Below are 19,123 nucleotides of genomic sequence, written 5' to 3' on the forward strand. Positions count from 1 at the left end.
TGATTATATTATACCGTACTGTACTGTACGAGTGATTATATTATACCGTACTGTACTGTACGAGTGATTATATTATACCGTACTGTACAGTACGAGTGATTATATTATACCGTACTGTACAGTACGAGTGATTATATTATACCGTACTGTACAGTACGAGTGATTATATTATACCGTACTGTACAATACGAGTGATTATATTATACCGTACTCTACAGTACGAGTGATTATACTATTCAATGCTGTTGTTGTAATTATAATTCGTTTTTTGTTTCAACTTAATTTTTCACAAGTAAATTACTCCATGCAAAGATATAGAAAAAATAAAGGCTATTGAAGCAAATTGCTGCATTTCTGATTCCTTCTTGTTACATATACATCAGTACAGTCAATAAAGTGAAAAGGTGCTATTCTTATTCTATAATGAAATACTGATTCATGTGAAATCTTTCAAACTTCAAAGAGAAGTTCATCATTTATGTAATGCAGCAATTCAATTTATGTAATGTGTTTTTTAGGTGAATGAGTGAAACTGTATGCTTTCTGAGTAAGAATTGTTGCCAGTGTTATGGTCGAAACAAGCTTATTTTGAGACATGCAATGAAGTGGTTTGAGTGAGTTTTGGGGGTGAGATTAACTGTTTGGCCAAGATGCATGTTGGTAATGCAGACTGTGTGAAGAGTTTTGAAAAAGTGGCTTCAGTATTGACCGATGCTTGTTAGCAATTGAAAAAAAACTGTAATGGATCTTTGGCTGCTGTTGCACTAGGAGTTGTTCACACAAGTTGTCAGACTGATCTAGGCCTGTGATAAAACGAACACAAAAAGCCTTGCTGATAGCTACATGTAGGAACCGTCTTTAAAAGTGCTATAACATTACCACGTTGAATTAGATTGTTGCACCTAGGATGGTGAGCCAGCGGGCGACAGCTCCGTGTCTGTGTGTAAGTTGTCAGACTGTGTGTGTGTTATATTTTCAGACTAACGTACCGAGGACAGTGAGCCAGTGGGAGACAGTTCCGTGTCTGTGTGTAAGTTGTCAGACTGTGTGTGTGTTATATTGTCAGACTAACGTACCGAGGACAGTGAGCCAGCGGGCGACAGCTCCGTGTCTGTGTGTAAGTTGTCAGACTGTGTGTGTGTTATATTGTCAGACTAACGTACCGAGGACAGTGAGCCAGCGGGCGACAGCTCCGTACACCTCGTCTAGGATCAGAATGACCACCAGGTTGAGGATGGCAGCTGTAGTTTTGACCGTCAGACGGACGTTGGACCGCGTGGTGGGGTTGTTGCTCATGTGCAGCGCTGTCTTGGTGGATATCCGGTAAAGGATGACTCCGAACACTATGGCAAACGTTACCCCGATCTGAACGGAGAGAGGAGACGGGGAGCAAGGGTAAGGTCACCATTGATTTATTTGGGTTGGAGTCCTTTTTCAAGGTCACTTCAATTGTTTAGGAATCATTTGTAACACTCTTAAGAAGCCTTCTCAATTTCAAGAGAACAATCTGAGGCATTGACAGAGAAGTGTTTTTTCTACTGAATTACAACCCAAAAGTCTTGCTACTGTATATCTTATACTGATAGTTTAAACTACACTTTTAAAATCCAGTTGAATAAAAGTATCTAAAATACTTCTGAGCAACTTACATCTTAATATGTGTTGGACTCACCATCAAAAGCATCATGACTACGTTGGTCATGTACGCTGGTAACCGGTCTTTGCACGTCAGCTTTTCTTTTTCTGTCTAAAAAAGAGGGGCAAAAATATTCAAACCTGTCGAGTTACAACCAAGTGTACTGCAACTGTTTGTATGTGAAAATGAACATGATCAGTGAGCAGAAGAATCCAAACAGCGATGGATGGACAGGGGAAAAGCTGGTGTTTTGATGCTGACGCGACCACAACACAGAAATCAACATTTCATACACTGACAGTTGTAGTGTTCTCATAGTTCCTTCACTATCTTTCAGGCATTCATTAAGTCATTCTCAGCATTCTTTATGCAGCACATCTCAGTCATAACATGGTTGCCTCTGAAACAGCACCCTATTCCCTAAATAGTGAGCTACCTTTGACCAGAGCCCTGGGCCCTGGTCAAAACTAGTGCACTATATAGGGAATAGGGTGTCATTGTAGATACAGCCATGTCAATAATCTTCCAGAAACCATTTGGAACAGAACAGGCGAACATGCTGTTTATGGCAGGGGTATTCAACCTGGGTCCGCAGCCCCCTAGGGGCCATAGAGGTAATGCAGGGGGTCCGCAGCCCCCTAGGGGCCATAGAGGTAATGCAGGGGGTCCGCAGCCCCTTAGGGGCCATAGAGGTAATGCAGGGGGTCCGCAGCCGCCTAGGGGCCATAGAGGTAATGCAGGGGGTCCGCAGCCCCCTAGGGGCCATAGAGGTAATGCAGGGGGTCCGCAGCCCCCTAGGGGCCATAGAGGTAATGCAGGGGGTCCGCAGCCCCCTAGGGGCCATAGAGGTAATGCAGGGGGTCCGCAGCCCCCTAGGGGCCATAGAGGTAATGCAGGGGGTCCGCAGCCCCCTAGGGGCCATAGAGGTAATGCAGGGGGTCCGCAGCCCCCTAGGGGCCTTAGAGGTAATGCATTACCACATTACTTTTTGTTAAAAGAAACCGAAAAAAAAGTCTAAAAATATATATTTATTTTATTCGAATGTAGCATTTCAATGTAGCAAAAATAGAATAAACTAACTTTTAATTACCTAGAGTAGAAAAGATTTATTATTTACACTCACTCGAGTATCTCTCATAGGCTTTGTGCCGCTGGCTACTGGTAAGCTTTTTTGACTTGGGCATTATTTTGTACATTGCTAACCTTTGTTTAAACAGTTAAACAGCTGCTCTTAGTGAAAATGTTAGAGTTTACACTTCCTCTTCCAGGAGGGTGGTCCCTGGGCTGGAAAAGGTTGAAGACCCCTGGTCTATGGAACTAAAAGAAAACAAACCACACTGGCTCAATCTCACTGCCAAAACATTACAACATGCACCAAGCACTAGCACTACGAAAAATCAGATCTGAAGAATCTAATCACAGAAAGAAAAAACAACCAATCAAACAACTGTCAAGAAGAAATGGAAGAGGAGACCGGTTGTAACATCAGCTCTGTAAAAGGTGACGGCAAGCAGAGGTGTGTGGGTGGATCTCAGGAAGAGTGCTATCTACAGTATGTGAAATGGACTGACGTGTCAAGTCCCAGGCTTAATCCAAAATACTTTATTTGTGGAAACGTTGTATGCATAATCAATCATGTGCTTCACAGAAAAAAAGAGCACCGTCTTCTCTATTCATTAAATTAGACCCGACAGGGTAATGGGATGATTATGGCTTGTCTTGGCAGACTTCCATAGAGTAGCGTGTGTGGGAAAGGTGTGGATGGGAGGTGAGGACACTGAAAGTACCAGTTTTGGCCCAGCCATGGCAGATTGAACTGTTTGCTTCCATTTGTTTGTGGTTTCTTCTGCTATCTCTGTAGGGTTCTGGCAGTCAGAAGACATAAACACAGTAACCCAGGAGAACCGCAAAACAAAACGATCACAAGAAGAGGAAACCCGCTAGTCATGTAAAGCACTGTCATCAGACTGTAGTCTTTAGTCTAACACCCATATCATATACGTATCATACCATACAATCAATCTACCACTGTAAAGGATGAATCATTTTGTAAGAGACACACACTTTCCAAACATCCGGACTAAAGAAGAGACTGCAAATCAAATCACAAAAACTAAACCAGCAACATAAAATCTAAATGGCTAGCTGTAGTAGAAATCTGGAATAACCAATCAGTACCTTCTGTGTCTTGTGTTCTTTCTTCAGGGACTTCTGCATGACTCGGAGCTCGTACTCAGCTCGTGGGTGGTCCTGAGGAGCGAATAGAGACAGAGGCTCTTAAAAATGTATGGACACTGACTGGTACACTCATCAAATACTCCCATAAGGTGCAGGGTTTAATATAGCTGTCACTGTCCACCCAAGTGGAGATTCCTTGTGACAACACACTTGGTGTTGAGGTGAGAAGGTTATATAGCCCCGTCAAGTTCTACAGTACAGAGTAGGTAGAATATGTTCAAAGACTACAGTTGACTACAATCGCTGGTCCCTTATTTCTATTGAGATGGTTAGAGGGCTGCAGTGGCTGCTGGTCTCCTGCAGCATGAATCTTTGTAGAGGAGTTAGGTCAGGGAGACAGAGAGAGACAGAGAGAAGGCTGGCTAGGCCAGGAGATCGTGGGCGGGGGAGCTGAACCTGACATCCGACTCACAGGAGACAGGATGGTACAGGTGCTGTAAGCAGGCCAGAAGCAGTGAGCATTAGGGTTGCAAAATTCCCAGGTTCTCCAGCAATCCTGGTTGGAAGATGCAGAATTGTGCAACGCTAGTGGGCATTCAGAGAAAGAGTGGTGGTTCAATGGGTAGTGGTGGTTTGTGGGTAGTGGTGGTTTGTGGTGCTTTAGGAGGGCGAGGTGGTGTCCGTGGACAGTCTGAGGAAGAAGAGCCAGTGTGGGGGTAGCAAAGCCAGACGGTGATTGAGGGGGAAAAAGATATAGATTTTGTGTAAAATGAAATGTTCCAAACCTTCAGCTCTTCCTGTAGATACCCACGGGGGAAAGAGGAGGACAAGACAGTTACAAAATACCTCAACCTTTAAATATTTTGGGGAAAATGGACTTGAAGTAAAAAAATATAATATTTATTTCCGTCTACTGTGCCAGTTATTGTTGTGTCTCCAAACAAGACAACACTGAGGAGAACTGGAATCCAGTTATACACCATTTTCTCTTCTATTCATTTCCCATGGCTAGTGATGGAATTATGAATAATAAACTATTGTGTGGAGGAAATGTTAATGGACAGGAAGAACAGCATTGTAAAACATGAACTCATCATCTCTCAGCATTATTTGGGACAGTCCACAGTATGGTGCTCCCATTTACAAACAAAGTGGAATGCAAGACTCTAACAGGAGAGCACTCACCTCCTCCTCCTCGAAGCCTGTCAGATCCCATTCATAGTTGAGACGCATCTGTCTTCTCTTCCAGTGCTCCATGAACATGGCAGCTGTACAACCCAACACAGTTACGAGTTCTGTTAAGAGCCCCTTGAACGCAAGAACAACATCATCCTCAATATCAACAAGATTGTCAGTCCTTGGATCGAGAGTGCCTAGTACAAATTCGAGAAGGGTTACGTTTCCAAAGCCTCATCCCTCAGCTGTATACCAAAACAAGCGATGGAGCTGCTGTTTTGTTGTTTTTCAAATCCAAGATTGTAGCTTTGAAGATATTACAGTTTGGTAACGATTTACATTACACGCATCTCCATAAAGCATTTGTTTTCATTCAGTTGTTTAAATTTCAACATTGGCCAGATTATGTAGAAGGTTATTATTATCGAGAGAGGTGCATGTGGAATGACTTATCAGTTACCTTGGCAGTCCAATTATGGTTCCCCGACCAGGATGATTATGTGCGTGTGGCGTAATAAAGGTGCTAAAATTAGGATTGCAGCGATCAATTATTAAATGTATAATGAGAAACAATGATCAATTGCCACGTGTGAGGGATGAGGAGCTAAATTTGGGGCTAATTCAATGCTTGTGTAGAGATGACATGAATTGGATTCCAGGTATGTTTCAGTCTTGTGGGAACAGCAGGGACAGTGGCAGGGAGAGTCTATATGCAGACAGGCACCTGGGGCGACTACATGTTCTATTTTTCATCCATATAATGTTCATCCATCAAAGTGTCTCGGGTTACTTGATGAGTAGTCTCTCTACGGGGCGCTCCACAAGCTGCTGTGAAAAATAAACTCCTCAATGACTAACCTTGGTTCTCTGAATGAGACGTTGTCACCACTATGGGACATGGTAGATAGTTTCCTATAGTGGTGACATTAGCATTTTGGGGTATTTTATTAGTATACCCCTTACTACTCTTCTTGGGGTCCAAACAGGGTTAAAACAGTTACATCACAACAAACCACAACATCATAAATAAAACATTACATCATACAAGACATTATTACATCATACAAGACATTATTACATCATACAAGACATTATGACATCATTACTCTAATATTACAAATGTACAATATAAAAAAGTGGCGCAGATGTCTATAAGGCACTGCATCTCAGTGCTAGAGGCGTCATTACAGTCCCTGGTTCGATTCCAGGCTGTATCACAACCGGCTGTGATTGGGAGTCCCATAGAGCGGCACACAATTGGCTCAGTGTCGTCCGGGTTAGGGTTTGGCCACGGTAGACCGTCACTGTAAATCAGAATTTGTTCTTAACTGACTTGCCTAGTTAAAAAAAAGGATACATAAAAAATTCCACAACATTACAATGTTTTTTTAGCAGATTATACTGCTTGCTTGAGTTACTTGATGTGGAAGAGAGTTCCATGTAGTCATGGCTCTGTGTAGCACTGTACGTTTCCCAAAGTCTGTTCTGGACTTTGAAGAGACCTCTGGTGGCATGTCTTGTGGGAATGTATGGGTGTCTGAGCTGTGTGTTACCTGTTTGAACAGACAGTTTGGTGATTTCAAAATGTCAATACCTCTCACAAAGACGTGTGATGCAGTCAATCTCTCCTCTACTTTGAGCCAGGAGAAATTGACATGCATGTTATTTAAATTATAACGCTCTGCGTACATTTAAAGATCAGCCGTGCTGCTCTGTTCTGGGCAAACTGTAATTTGCCTATGTTCTTGGTGGCACTTGACCATATAACTGGGCAGTAGTCCAGACGGGATAAAACTAAGGCCTGGTCGACTTGTTAAGTTGATTGTAATGTTAAGAAAGCTGAGCCGCGCTTTAACATGGACAGACCTCTCCCCATCTTAGCTTCCGTTGCATCAATATATTTTGACCATGTCAGTTACCAATCTAGGGTTACACCAAGCAGTTTAGTCTCCTCAACATTGAGTGATTAAATGAAAGAGAACACTCACGTGGAGTAAACATTTTAGTATGACAACATGTGTCCAACTACATTAGGGATGCTGATATATACATTTGTGGATAACAAAAACAGCATTCTGGTCATAACGTTGACTCTGACAGGAGAGACAGGGAGGGCAGACAGACAGTTATGCAAAAACATGTCTCACATATTTACTCCAATTGGTCTGAAAATGGCCTTTCAATTCTCCATATTTCACACACTAAGTTGTTCTATTAAAACTAAATGGGGAGTTTGCATTTTTGTGAGTTTGCAAAAATGTAATCATCAGACTTGAATGTGACCCAGAATATTAATGGAATGCCTGAGGAAGGTGTAAAAATGTATTTGAAATAAATGTTTTGGCTAATTGTTAAGGATTGTCCATGTCCTTTGAGAATAACACATTGTATTCCAGTTGAGAGGCTGTAAAACATTAATTCCTACCTCCAACAGTGAGGAACGGCAGTTGCATCATTCTTTCATAACAAAGACACAACATACTGTAACACTTGAACTGATGCAGTACTGTACACGTTAATGTCTCATCCACACCTATGTCTCACACACACACACACACACCAGCAAATTAAACCGCAAATAAATCCTAGTGCTGAACTTGTGCCCTCATGCAGTGCTCCAGTCTATTGCTTCCTGCCTTCAGTCTCAGGCCTCGCAGGCCCAGCCTCACTGGGACAATGAACAGAACAGGAAGGCACCAGCAAAGAGACCATTTTTAAAGGGAAAACATGCATGGTTTAATCCACAGAGTAAGACTCTGTACAGTACAGTCCACAAGGCTGAGTGGCCCACTGGACTGTCATAGAGAGAGAGTGCCGGAAAGGGAGAAAGAGTAGAAAAGAAAGTGGGAAAGAAAGAAAGAATAGTGGACACATGAATGAACAAAGGAAACAAAGAAAGAGGACAAATGGGAGACTGAACATCTGGAAGAACAAAATAGGTGGAAGTGAGGAAGAGCAGAGAGTATGAGTATCAGTTGGTAAGAGTGTAGCGCTAGCGGCCCCCCGGTTAAGGGTTCATTTCCTGCACTTCCCGGGATCACATACTTACACACATTGAAAATGTATGCCCATAATATGATCATCAATCTATTGGACGATAGCTTGTTTGGAAGAAAGGCTGTTTACATTATCTCTCAGTAAATATGTTTTCAATCTGTAAAATTATTGACAAAGTCATCTGTTTTTTTGTTGTTCTCCGGTCAACCTCCACACTAGATAAGTATTATGGGATAGATGTACCACGTAAGCCCTTCACTGTATTCCAAACAATCAATAAAAGCATTTTTGTAAAATAAAGCTATTTTTCTTACGATATAATTTAACTGCACCATTACGTAGTGTTCTATAATTCTGTTCATCAATTTCTACTTTAGATTTGGCTGCTAAGACTTTTGCCCTATTTCTTTGAGAAAACACCTCACCCAGTTCATTATCAATCCATGGAGATGGACGAGCCCCAACTGGTCTCGTTCCTCCTCTAGATAAATCAGCTCCCAGGGTACAGCAGAAAAATCATTTTGAAATTGCACATGATTCAATTTCTATTTGTTTTCTCTTGACCACAATCATTGGGGGTTTCTTTGTAACCTTGGTGTTCATGGTTATGGTCACAATATTGTGGTCTGTCCAGCCGACTGGCATTGATCTGACCTTTGAGCATAGCAATGTGAGGTAGCTTGATGTACATGTACACCACCTGGACAGGATGTGAGTCTATCGCAGGGCCTGACCGTATCATCTAGGGGGTTGATTATTGAGTACTGTCCCTGTTAAATAAATTATACAAATAAATAAAGTTGTGCTGTTTTGTTCTGTTGTGTGGACAAGCCTCAGCCTCTTACCCCAGAGGGCCATGAAGATGGAGAAGAAGACGGTGGCAGGGTTGTCAAAGAGGTGGCTGGCCCGGGCCGTCCCGCAGGCTTCCTTCAGTTTCCAGTAACTACAGGCTCTGTCACACAGCGGGCACATGGTGATGTTGTTCTTGGGGTGGCAGATCTCCATGCTGTAGAAAGGGGGATGGGGGGAGGAAAGAGATAAAACAGTCAGTCCTCGTTATCTCCTTTTATCTCCATGGATAAATTATAAGACTGTATTAGTGCTTTAAATACTTGGATGGCTCACAACTTCCTCCAGCTAAATCAAGATCGAGGTACTTATTGTTGGAGCCAAAGCACATTTTTATTCACGGCACAAAAAAGATAAAATACCGGGTAAAAACCTAGGTGTTATTTTAGATTCTGAACTAAATTTCAAATCACACATTAGGAATGTGACCAAAATATTTTTCTACCACCTGAGGAGCATTGCCAAGGTACGGCCATTTCTCTCTCAGGCTGATACAGAGAGCCTCATCCATGGTTTTATTACAAACAGGCTTGACTACTGTAATGCTCTCCTGTCTGGTCTACCCAAGTATGCCATTGGTCAAATACAAAACATACAGAATGCTGCAGCATGGGTACTGACCAAGACCAGACGGAGAGCACACATTACACCGGTTTAAAGGTCTCTGCACTGGCTGCCTGTGAGTTTTAGAAATCATTTTACGATTATTATTTTTTTTAATTATTATTATTTTATTTTTTTCATGAAACATTTCACGATTATTTTATTGGTTTTAAAATCAATCCATGATTGTGCACCCCAATACATGCTCTTTAATTACTTGTTACTTTTATTCTTATCCGTATTTTTTTTAAACTGCATTGTTGGTTAGGGGATCGTAAGTAAGCATTTCACTGTAAGGTTGTATTCGGCGAATGTGACTAATACAGTTTGATTTGATGTCAGACATGCTTTTAAGTTATGTACCCAGTAGGTCCTTCTGGCCCTTGGCACTGGCCTTTTATCTATCCCAAAGCCTAGGACCAAGAGGCATGGAGAGGCAGCCTTTAGTTACTAAGCCCCCAGCCTCTGGAATAGTCTGCCAGAGAACCTGAGGGGGGCCGAAACTGTGGACATATTTAAAAGAGATCTTAAAACACATCTCTTTAGCTTTGCTTTTCATTAGGGTGCTTTTTAGTTGTTCAGTTTTGGTCATTCATAATTTTTTAAATCTTATGGTTATTGATATTTCAGCTTTGATTTTCATAGTTTTTTTATTTGTTTTATCCTGTGAAGCACATTGCGTTGCATTCTGGAAGGATATTGATCTCATCCCGTCAGTAGAGGATGCCTGGTCATTTTTTAAAAATGCCTTCCTCACCATCTTGAATAAGCATGCCCCATTCAAGAAATTTAGAACCAGGAACAGATATAGCCCTTGGTTCTCTCCTGACCTGACTGCCCTTAACCAACAGAAAAACATCCTATGGCGTTCTGCATTAGCATCGAACAGCCCCCGTGATATGCAACTTTTCAGGGAAGCCAGAAACCAATATACACAGGCAGTTAGAACAGCCAAGGCTAGCTTTTTCAAGCAGAAATTTGCTTCCTGCAACACAAATTCAAAAAAGTTCTGGGACACCGTAAAGTCCATGGAGAATAAGAACACCTCCTCCCAGCTTCCAACCGCCCTGAAGATAGGAAACACTGTCACCACCGACAAATCCACTATAATTGAGAATTTCAATAAGCATTTTTCTACGGCTGGCCATGCTTTCCACCTGGCTACCCCTACCCGGGACAACAGCACTGCCCTCCCCTCTGCTACTCGCCCAAGCCTTCCCCATTTCTCTTTCTCCCAAATACAGTCAGCTGATGTTCTTAATGAGCTGCAAAATCTGGACCCTTACAAATCAGCCGGGCTAGATAATCTGGACCCTTTCTTTCTAAAACTATCTGCTGAAATTGTTGCCACCCCTATTACTAGCCTCTTCAACCTCTCTTTCGTGTCGTCTGAGATACCCAAAGATTGGAAAGCAGCTGCGGTTATCCCCCTCTTCAAAGGGGGGGACACCCTTGACCCTAACTGCTACAGACCTATATCTATCCTACCCTGCCTTTCTAAGGTCTTCGAAAGCCAAGTCAACAAACAGATTACCGACCATTTCGAATCACACCACACCTTCTCCGCTATGCAATCTGGTTTCAGAGCTGGTCATGGGTGCACCTCAGCCACGCTCAAGGTCATAAACGATATCGTAACCGCCATCGATAGGAAACAATACTGTGCAGCCGTATTCATTGACCTGGCCAAGGCTTTTGACTCTGTCAATCACCACATCCTCATTGGCAGACTCGACAGCCTTGGTTTCTCTAATGATTGCCTCGCCTGGTTCACCAACTACTTCTCTGATAGAGTTCAGTGTGTCAAATCGGAGGGTCTGTTGTCCGGGCCTCTGGCAGTCTCTATGGGGGTGCCACAGGGTTCAATTCTTGGACCGACTCTCTTCTCTGTTTACATCAATGATGTCGCTCTTGCTGCTGGTGATTCTCTGATCCACCTCTACGCAGACGACACTATTCTGTATACTTCTGGCCCTTCTTTTGACACTGTGTTAACAACCCTCCAGGCGAGCTTCAATGCCATACAACTCTCCTTCCGTGGCCTCCAACTGCTCTTAAATACAAGTAAAACCAAATGCATGCTCTTCAACCGATCGCTGCCTGCTCCGGCCCGCCTGTCCAACATCACTACTTTGGACGGCTCTGACTTAGAATATGTGGACAACTACAAATACCTAGGTGTCTGGTTAGACTGTAAACTCTCCTTCCAGACCCACATCAAACATCTCCAATCCAAAGTCAAATCTAGAATTGGCTTCCTATTCCGCAACAAAGCATCCTTTACTCATGCTGCCAAACATACCCTTGTAAAACTGACCATCCTACCAATCCTCGACTTCGGTGATGTCATTTACAAAATAGCCTCCAAAACCCTACTCAATAAATTGGATGCAGTCTATCACAGTGCCATCCGTTTTGTCACCAAAGCCCCATATACTACCCACCACTGCGACCTGTACACTCTCGTTGGCTGGCCCTCGCTTCATACTCGTCGCCAAACCCATTGGTTCCAGGTCATCTACAAGACCCTGCTAGGTAAAGTCCCCCCTTATCTCAGCTCGCTGGTCACCATAGCAGCACCTACCCGTAGCACGCGCTCCAGCAGGTATATCTCTCTAGTCACCCCCAAAACCAATTCTTCCTTTGGACGCCTCTCCTTCCAGTTCTCTGCTGCCAATGACTGGAACGAACTACAAAAATCTCTGAAACTGGAAACACCTATCTCCCTCACTAGCTTTAAGCACCAGCTGTCAGAGCAGCTCATAGATTACTGCACCTGTACATAACCCATCTACAATTTAGCCCAAACAACTACCTCTTTACCTACTGTATTTATTTATTAATTTATTTTGCTCCTTTGCACCCCATTATTTCTGTCTCTACTTTGCACTTTCTTCCAATGCAAACCAACCATTCCAGTGTTTTTTTTAGTTTTTATTTTACTTGCTGTGTTGTACTCACTTCGCCTCCATGGCCTTTTTATATTTTTATTTATTTATACATATATCTGTTTGCCTTCACCCCCCTTATCTCACCTCACTTGCTCACATTGTATATACTGTAGACTTATTTTTTTCACTGTATTATTGACTATATGTTTGTTTTTACTCCATGTGTAACTATGTGTTGTTGTATGTGTCGAACTGCTTTGCTTTATCTTGGCCAGGTCGCAATTGTAAATGAGAACGTGTTCTCAATTTGCCTACCTGGTTAAATAAAGGTTAAATAAAAAAAAATAAAAAAAAATTCCATGTCTGAAATGTGCTATAGAAATAAAGCTTGATTTGATTTGAGTACCACCAGTGGGTGTTACTATGCCAGGCTGTCAAGCTAGAGCAGTGGCTCCCAAACTTGGAGTCGGCACCCCATGTGGGGTCCCCCTTTTTTAAATGGAATCCTTATTTTACTAGGCAAGTCAGTTAAGAACAAATTCTTATTTACAATGACGGCCTACACCGGCCCAACCCGGACTACGCCGGGCCAATTGTGCGCCGCCCTATGCGACTCCCAATCACAGCCGGTTGAGATGCAGCCTGGAATCGAACCAGGATGTCTGTAGTGACACCTCTTGCACTGAGAAGTAGTGCCTTAGACCGCTGCTCCACTCGGGAGCCCTGAAATAGACGTTTCCCCTATGAAAATCTGTTCTTTTATCAAACTAATTAATAACTTTTATCTCTTTAAATGGGAATAGAATACAACCTTTTAGTGTCAACTAATGAGCCTCTTACAGTATTGGAATGTGCTTTCATCTAGTTATTATGAAGGACCAAAAATTTTGTGAATATATGAACACACAGCGTTAACTAGGGAGTATAATCTATTCCCAAGTCGGGTTCCCACTATTTTCAAGTGTCAATTTAGGGTTGCACGCAGTAAAAGTTTGGGAACCCCTGAGCTAGAGTGACTTTTGACTTCTGTAGATTTAATATGTCATACAAGGCATTGAATTCATGTAAATATAGTGAATGTACACCCGCACCTCAACCCACAAGTGTTTTGAAAGAAATCTCTACGTTCGCTGAAAATACTATTCATGAACATATTTACACAATAATGTCAGGGATCTGGGTTATGTAGATTAATTAGGTCTAGTCTCACGAGTCTGACGCTCCACACTGTAGACCGCTGGAGCTCAAGACTAAGTCAGATCTTAAAAGTATATTCCGTTCTTGTTTTATATAACAGGTGAGTCGGGCAAACTGTAATAAGATCACATGTCTGTGGAGGATTGTGAGCAGCATGGCAGAGGATCTGGACACAGATAGCAGAGTCTGTCAAACTATCCTGACGACGATATGAGATGTTAGCCAGGGGGAGGTTAATTTCCTCTTGTCATCTACATTAACCAGATGTTGGACATCACAAATCCCCTCTTCCGTCTGTCTTCTGTCTCTGTATAGGAACACGTTTCCTTTTTGTAGTTGTGGACTGTCAAGCCAAGCCAGGCAAGGCTTCAGGCTTCAGGCTTCAGGCAGCAGCAGAGTGACCTGGACTACATTATGAATACTTCATTACACTGCGTTATTTATGCTGGCAGGAAGTGAAGATGATTTAAGACGTTAGTCACGAGCCAGGGAGTAGTGACAGGACAGGACAGAGCTACAGCGCAAGGCAGGTATTCTGAACTGGGAACGAGGTGATGGTTTTATTAAAAACTGTAGGTGTAGGCTATATTAAATACTGTAGGTGATGGCTATATTAAATACTGTAGGTGATGGCTATATTAAATACTGTAGGTGATGGCTACATTAAAAACTGTAGGTGATGGCTATATTAAATACTGTAGGTGTAGGCTATATTAAATACTGTAGGTGATGGCTATATTAAATACTGTAGGTGATGGCTATATTAAATACTGTAGGTGTAGGCTATATTAAATACTGTAGGTGATGGCTATATTAAATACTGTAGGTGATGGCTATATAAAATACTGTAGGTGATGGCTATATTAAATACTGTATTAGATATAAATGGTCTTAATAAGTATTGAATATAAACCGTTTACAGTGCCTTGCAAAAGTAGAAGTGTTTCACAAGAAAAAATATTTTGCATCCTCAAAGTGGTAGGCATGTTGAGTAAATGATACAACCCCCCAAAAATCTATTTTATTAACAGGATGTAAAGCAACAAAATAGGAAAAATGCCAAGGGTGGTGAATACTTTCGCAAGCCACTGGAAATGTCTGCTTGTTCTCGTTTTGGCACTGCAACAAGTTTTGCACTTGTTAGTTACCATGGCACGGTTCTTTATACTGTGTGTTATTATCCCACTGTAAACCATTCTACAGTCTAAAGCTGTCACAAAATCCCACTGTAAACCATTATACAGTCTAAAGCTGTCACAAAATCCCACTGTAAACTATTCTACAGTCTAAAGCTGTCACAAAATCCCACTGTAAACTATTCTACAGTCTAAAACTGTCACAAAATCCCACTGTAAACTATTCTACAGTCTAAAACTGTCACAAAATCCCACTGTAAACTATTCTACAGTCTAAAACTGTCACCAAAATCCCACTGTAAACTATTCTACAGTCTAAAACTGTCACAAAATCCCACTGTAAACTATTCTACAGTCTAAAGCTGTCACAAAATCCCACTGTAAACTATTCTACAGTCTAAAGCTGTCACAAAATCCCACTGTAAACTATTCTACAGTCTAAAACTGTCACAAAATCCCACTGTAAACTATTCTACAGTCTAAAACTGTCACAAAATCCCACTGTAAACTATTATACAGTCTAAAGCTGTCACAAAATCCCACTGTAAAATATTCTACAGTCTAAAACTGTCACAAAATCCCACTGTAAACTATTCTACAGTCTAAAACTGTCACAAAATCCCACTGTAAACTATTATACAGTCTAAAGCTGTCCGAATATACCACTGTAAACTATTCTACAGTCTAAAGCTAATATCCCACTGTAAACTATTCTACAGTCTAAAGTTGTCACAATATCCCACTGTAAACCACTCTACACTCTAAAGTTGTCACAATATCCCACTGTAAACCACTCTACACTCTAAAGCTGTCACAATATCCCACTGTAAACCACTCTACACTCTAAAGCTGTCACAATATCCCACTGTAAACCACTCTACACTCTAAAGTTGTCACAATATCCCACTGTAAACCACTCTACACTCTAAAGCTGTCACAATATCTCACTGTAAACCACTCTACAGTCTAAAGCTGTCTCAATATCCCACTGTAAACCACTCTACACTCTAAAGTTGTCCCAATATCCCACTGTAAACCACTCTACACTCTAAAGCTGTCACAATATCTCACTGTAAACCACTCTACAGTCTAAAGCTGTCTCAATATCCCACTGTAAACCACTCTACAGTCTAAAGCTGTCTCAATATCCCACTGTAAACCACTCTACACTCTAAAGCTGTCACAATATCCCACTGTAAACCACTCTACACTCTAAAGTTATCACAATATCCCACTGTAAACCACTCTACACTCTAAAGTTATCACAATATCCCACTGTAAACCATTCTACAGTCTAAAGCTGTCACAATATCTCACTGTAAACCACTCTACACTCTAAAGCTGTCACAATATCCCACTGTAAACCACTCTACACTCTAAAGTTATCACAATATCCCACTGTAAACCATTCTACAGTCTAAAGCTGTCACAATATCCCACTGTAAACCACTCTACACTCTAAAGTTGTCACAATATCCCACTGTAAACCATTCTACAGTCTAAAGCTGTCACAATATCCCACTGTAAACCACTCTACACTCTAAAGTTGTCACAATATCCCACTGTAAACCACTCTACACTCTAAAGCTGTCACAATATCCCACTGTAAACCACTCTACACTCTAAAGTTGTCACAATATCCCACTGTAAACCACTCTACAGTCTAAAGCTGTCACAATATCCCACTGTAAACCATTCTACAGTCTAAAGCTGTCACAATATCTCACTGTAAACCACTCTACAGTATAAAGCTTCCCGAGTGGTGCAGCGGTCTAAGGCACTGCATCTCAGTGCTAGAGGCGTCACTACATACCCTGGTTCGATTCCAGGCTATATCACAACCGGCTGTGATTGGGAGTCCCATAGGGCGGCTCATAATTGGCCCAGCGTCGTTAGGGTTTGGGATAGGCCGTCACTGTAAATAAGAATTTGTTCTTAACTGACTTGCCTAGTTAAATAAAGGTTGAACAAAAAAAACAAAAAATATCCCAATGTAAACCACTCTATATCCTAAAGCTGTCTGTTACAATATTTGAAGTGAGTCAATTGGATATGTGAATATAATGAGGTCCTACATCTACTTGAGCTATGTCTCTGGCTTTCCATTCGATCTTCTTCAATCATTTCAATGGTCTTAGACACCTTACATACAGTGAATTACTTGTATGAATTGTTACCTCAGGCAACTGCCGGGTAGAACCACTGATTATTTCCTTGGCTGTGTATGGGGCTAACCTGGGAATGTTGTCGTCTACGGTGGCACAGCCGTACAGGAACACGATGACTCCCACTATAGAAGCAGGGATCAGCATCTGGGTGTACAGCCCCAGCCACGCAAAGTACAGTCCTATCTTCTCCCCAAAGTACTTCCTGTAAAGGAAACAATACAGCAATCTCATCTTTCAAATAGAATAGAAATAATAGAATGGAATACAATATAATAGAATACAAAATAATATATAATATCATACAATATAATTGTCACGCTGTGATCTGTTTCACCTGTCCCTCTGATTGTCTCCACCCCCTCCAGGTGTCACTTATTTCCCCCAGTGTATTTATCCCTGTGTTTCCTGTCTCTCTGTGCCAGTGTATTTATCCCTGTGTTTCCTGTCTCTCTGTGCCAGTGTATTTATCCCTGTGTTTCCTGTCTCTCTGTGCCAGTGTGTTTATCCCTGTGTTTCCTGTCTCTCTGTGCCAGTGTATTTATCCCTGTGTTTCCTGTCTCTCTCTGCCAGTTCGTCTTGTATGTTTAGTCAAGTCAAGGTGTTTTTCCCCTTACTCCTTTTCTATTCTCTTTTGCTAGTCTTCCCGGTTTTGAACACTGCCTGACTCTGCCTGTACTACTTTCCCGCCTGCCTGATCATCCTGCCTGCCCTGACCTTGAATCTGCCTGCCCTTCGGTACCTATTGGACTCTGAACTGGTTTTGACCTTTGACCTGTCCACGACCATTCTCTTGCCTACTCCTTTTTGGATTATTAAACATGTTAAACTCCAACAATCTGCCTCCTGTTTCTGCATCAGGGTCTCGCCTTGTGTCATGATAATAATAGAATACATAAAAGAACATAGAATATGTATAAAGTATTTCCTGCATTAGGAAGAACATACTGCATTGTAAGGTTAGGCGCAACACTTTCTCTCTTATGAAAGAAATAATGTATATTTGATATAAAGATTAAAAACATAATGTGACATTGCAATCTAAACAGACCTTCACCAGATAGCGATTGAGGAAGAACAGAGCAATCTCAGAAATAATGTTCCAGTTTCACTATAGGAAACTTTCCCTCACCTTACTAGCCCGATAGGCTGGTATTTGTAAAATACACTGTAACTCGCCCACTCTTCATACAAGAGCTGAAACACAGAACAACAAAATGTCAAAACATAACACGCATTACAGGGGCCACACTTAAAAAGGGGAGTTTAAAAGTCATATTTTGATTTGTCTATTCATTGAAGAGGCAACCATACAGAGCAGATGTTTCGGCTGTTAGGCCACCGTCAGTGTTATTGCCTTCAAACCAGCATGCATTCACTCCAATTCTTCAGCACGTCTTCCTGATGACTCTCACTGACAATTATATCCGTCTCAGTTCTTAGTCAAACTCCTGTAACCATGATTGCTGGAGAGAGAGTGTGTGAGAGCTGTGAATGGGTCTTTTGACCTCTGAAAGCTGATATGAGCTGTAGTTGGAGACCGAGGACCAGAGGGTGAGAGAGGGCCAGAAGGTCAGCGAGGGTCAGAGAAGGTCAGATACATTTGAAGTCAGCTCTCTTTTTTTCCCTCATCTGATGACAGATGTCAGGTGGAACGTAGAGAGAGCGTGCTACCGTGGTAAATGAAAGAGTGGCAGGTGTGAAGGGGAGAGGGGACGAGAAGGGGGAGACAGAAGGGGGAGACAGATGGGGGGGTTGAGGTTGTGACTGGCGGAGGAACAGGGGAGAGCTGTGCAGGGAGAGAGGGGAAAGGTTGAAGAGCAGGGGGGAAACAGACAGGGGAAGGAGTCAGGGGGTGAGGAACAGGGGAGAGCTGTGCAGGGAGAGGGGGGAAAGGTTGAAGAGCAGGGGGGAAACAGACAGGGGAAGGAGTCAGGGGGTGAGGAACAGGGGAGAGCTGTGCAGGGAGAGAGGGGAAAGGTTGAAGAGCAGGTGGGAAACAGACAGGGGAAGGAGTCAGGGGGTGAGGAACAGGGGAGAGCTGTGCAGGGAGAGGGGGGAAAGGTTGAAGAGCAGGGGGGAAACAGACAGGGGAAGGAGTCAGGGGGTGAGGAACAGGGGAGAGCTGTGCAGGGAGAGGGGGGAAAGGTTGAAGAGCAGGGGGGAAACAGACAGGGGAAGGAGTCAGGGGGTGAGGAACAGGGGAGAGACAAATGGGGGAAGGGAGGCGAAGGTTGTGACTGGTGGATGGAGAACACAGTGTACAGTATTGGGATCTGGGGACACAGCTGTGTT

At 42.4% G+C, this 19,123-nt stretch overlaps 1 protein-coding gene across 3 annotated transcripts in view; it reads right to left on the bottom strand.

Moving 5' to 3' along the window:
- Positions 1–19,123, bottom strand: part of LOC129862041 (anoctamin-1-like) — a 124,562-nt gene that overhangs the window by 25,974 nt on the left and 79,465 nt on the right. For 2 of the 3 annotated variants that reach the window (XM_055933367.1, XM_055933366.1), the window contains 8 exons: positions 17,961–18,025; positions 16,899–17,033; positions 8,833–8,993; positions 5,000–5,082; positions 3,815–3,886; positions 3,424–3,501; positions 1,673–1,747; positions 1,164–1,365 (listed from right to left, as the gene is read on the bottom strand). In XM_055933367.1, coding sequence (XP_055789342.1) covers positions 1,164–1,365; positions 1,673–1,747; positions 3,424–3,501; positions 3,815–3,886; positions 5,000–5,082; positions 8,833–8,993; positions 16,899–17,033; positions 17,961–18,025 — 871 coding nt within the window. The remainder of the gene's footprint in view (positions 1–1,163; positions 1,366–1,672; positions 1,748–3,423; positions 3,502–3,814; positions 3,887–4,999; positions 5,083–8,832; positions 8,994–16,898; positions 17,034–17,960; positions 18,026–19,123) is intronic. The other variant, XM_055933368.1, reaches the window with a different exon arrangement.

The sequence above is a fragment of the Salvelinus fontinalis genome, chromosome 9, assembly GCF_029448725.1.
Source record: "Salvelinus fontinalis isolate EN_2023a chromosome 9, ASM2944872v1, whole genome shotgun sequence".
Lineage (NCBI taxonomy): Eukaryota > Metazoa > Chordata > Actinopteri > Salmoniformes > Salmonidae > Salvelinus > Salvelinus fontinalis.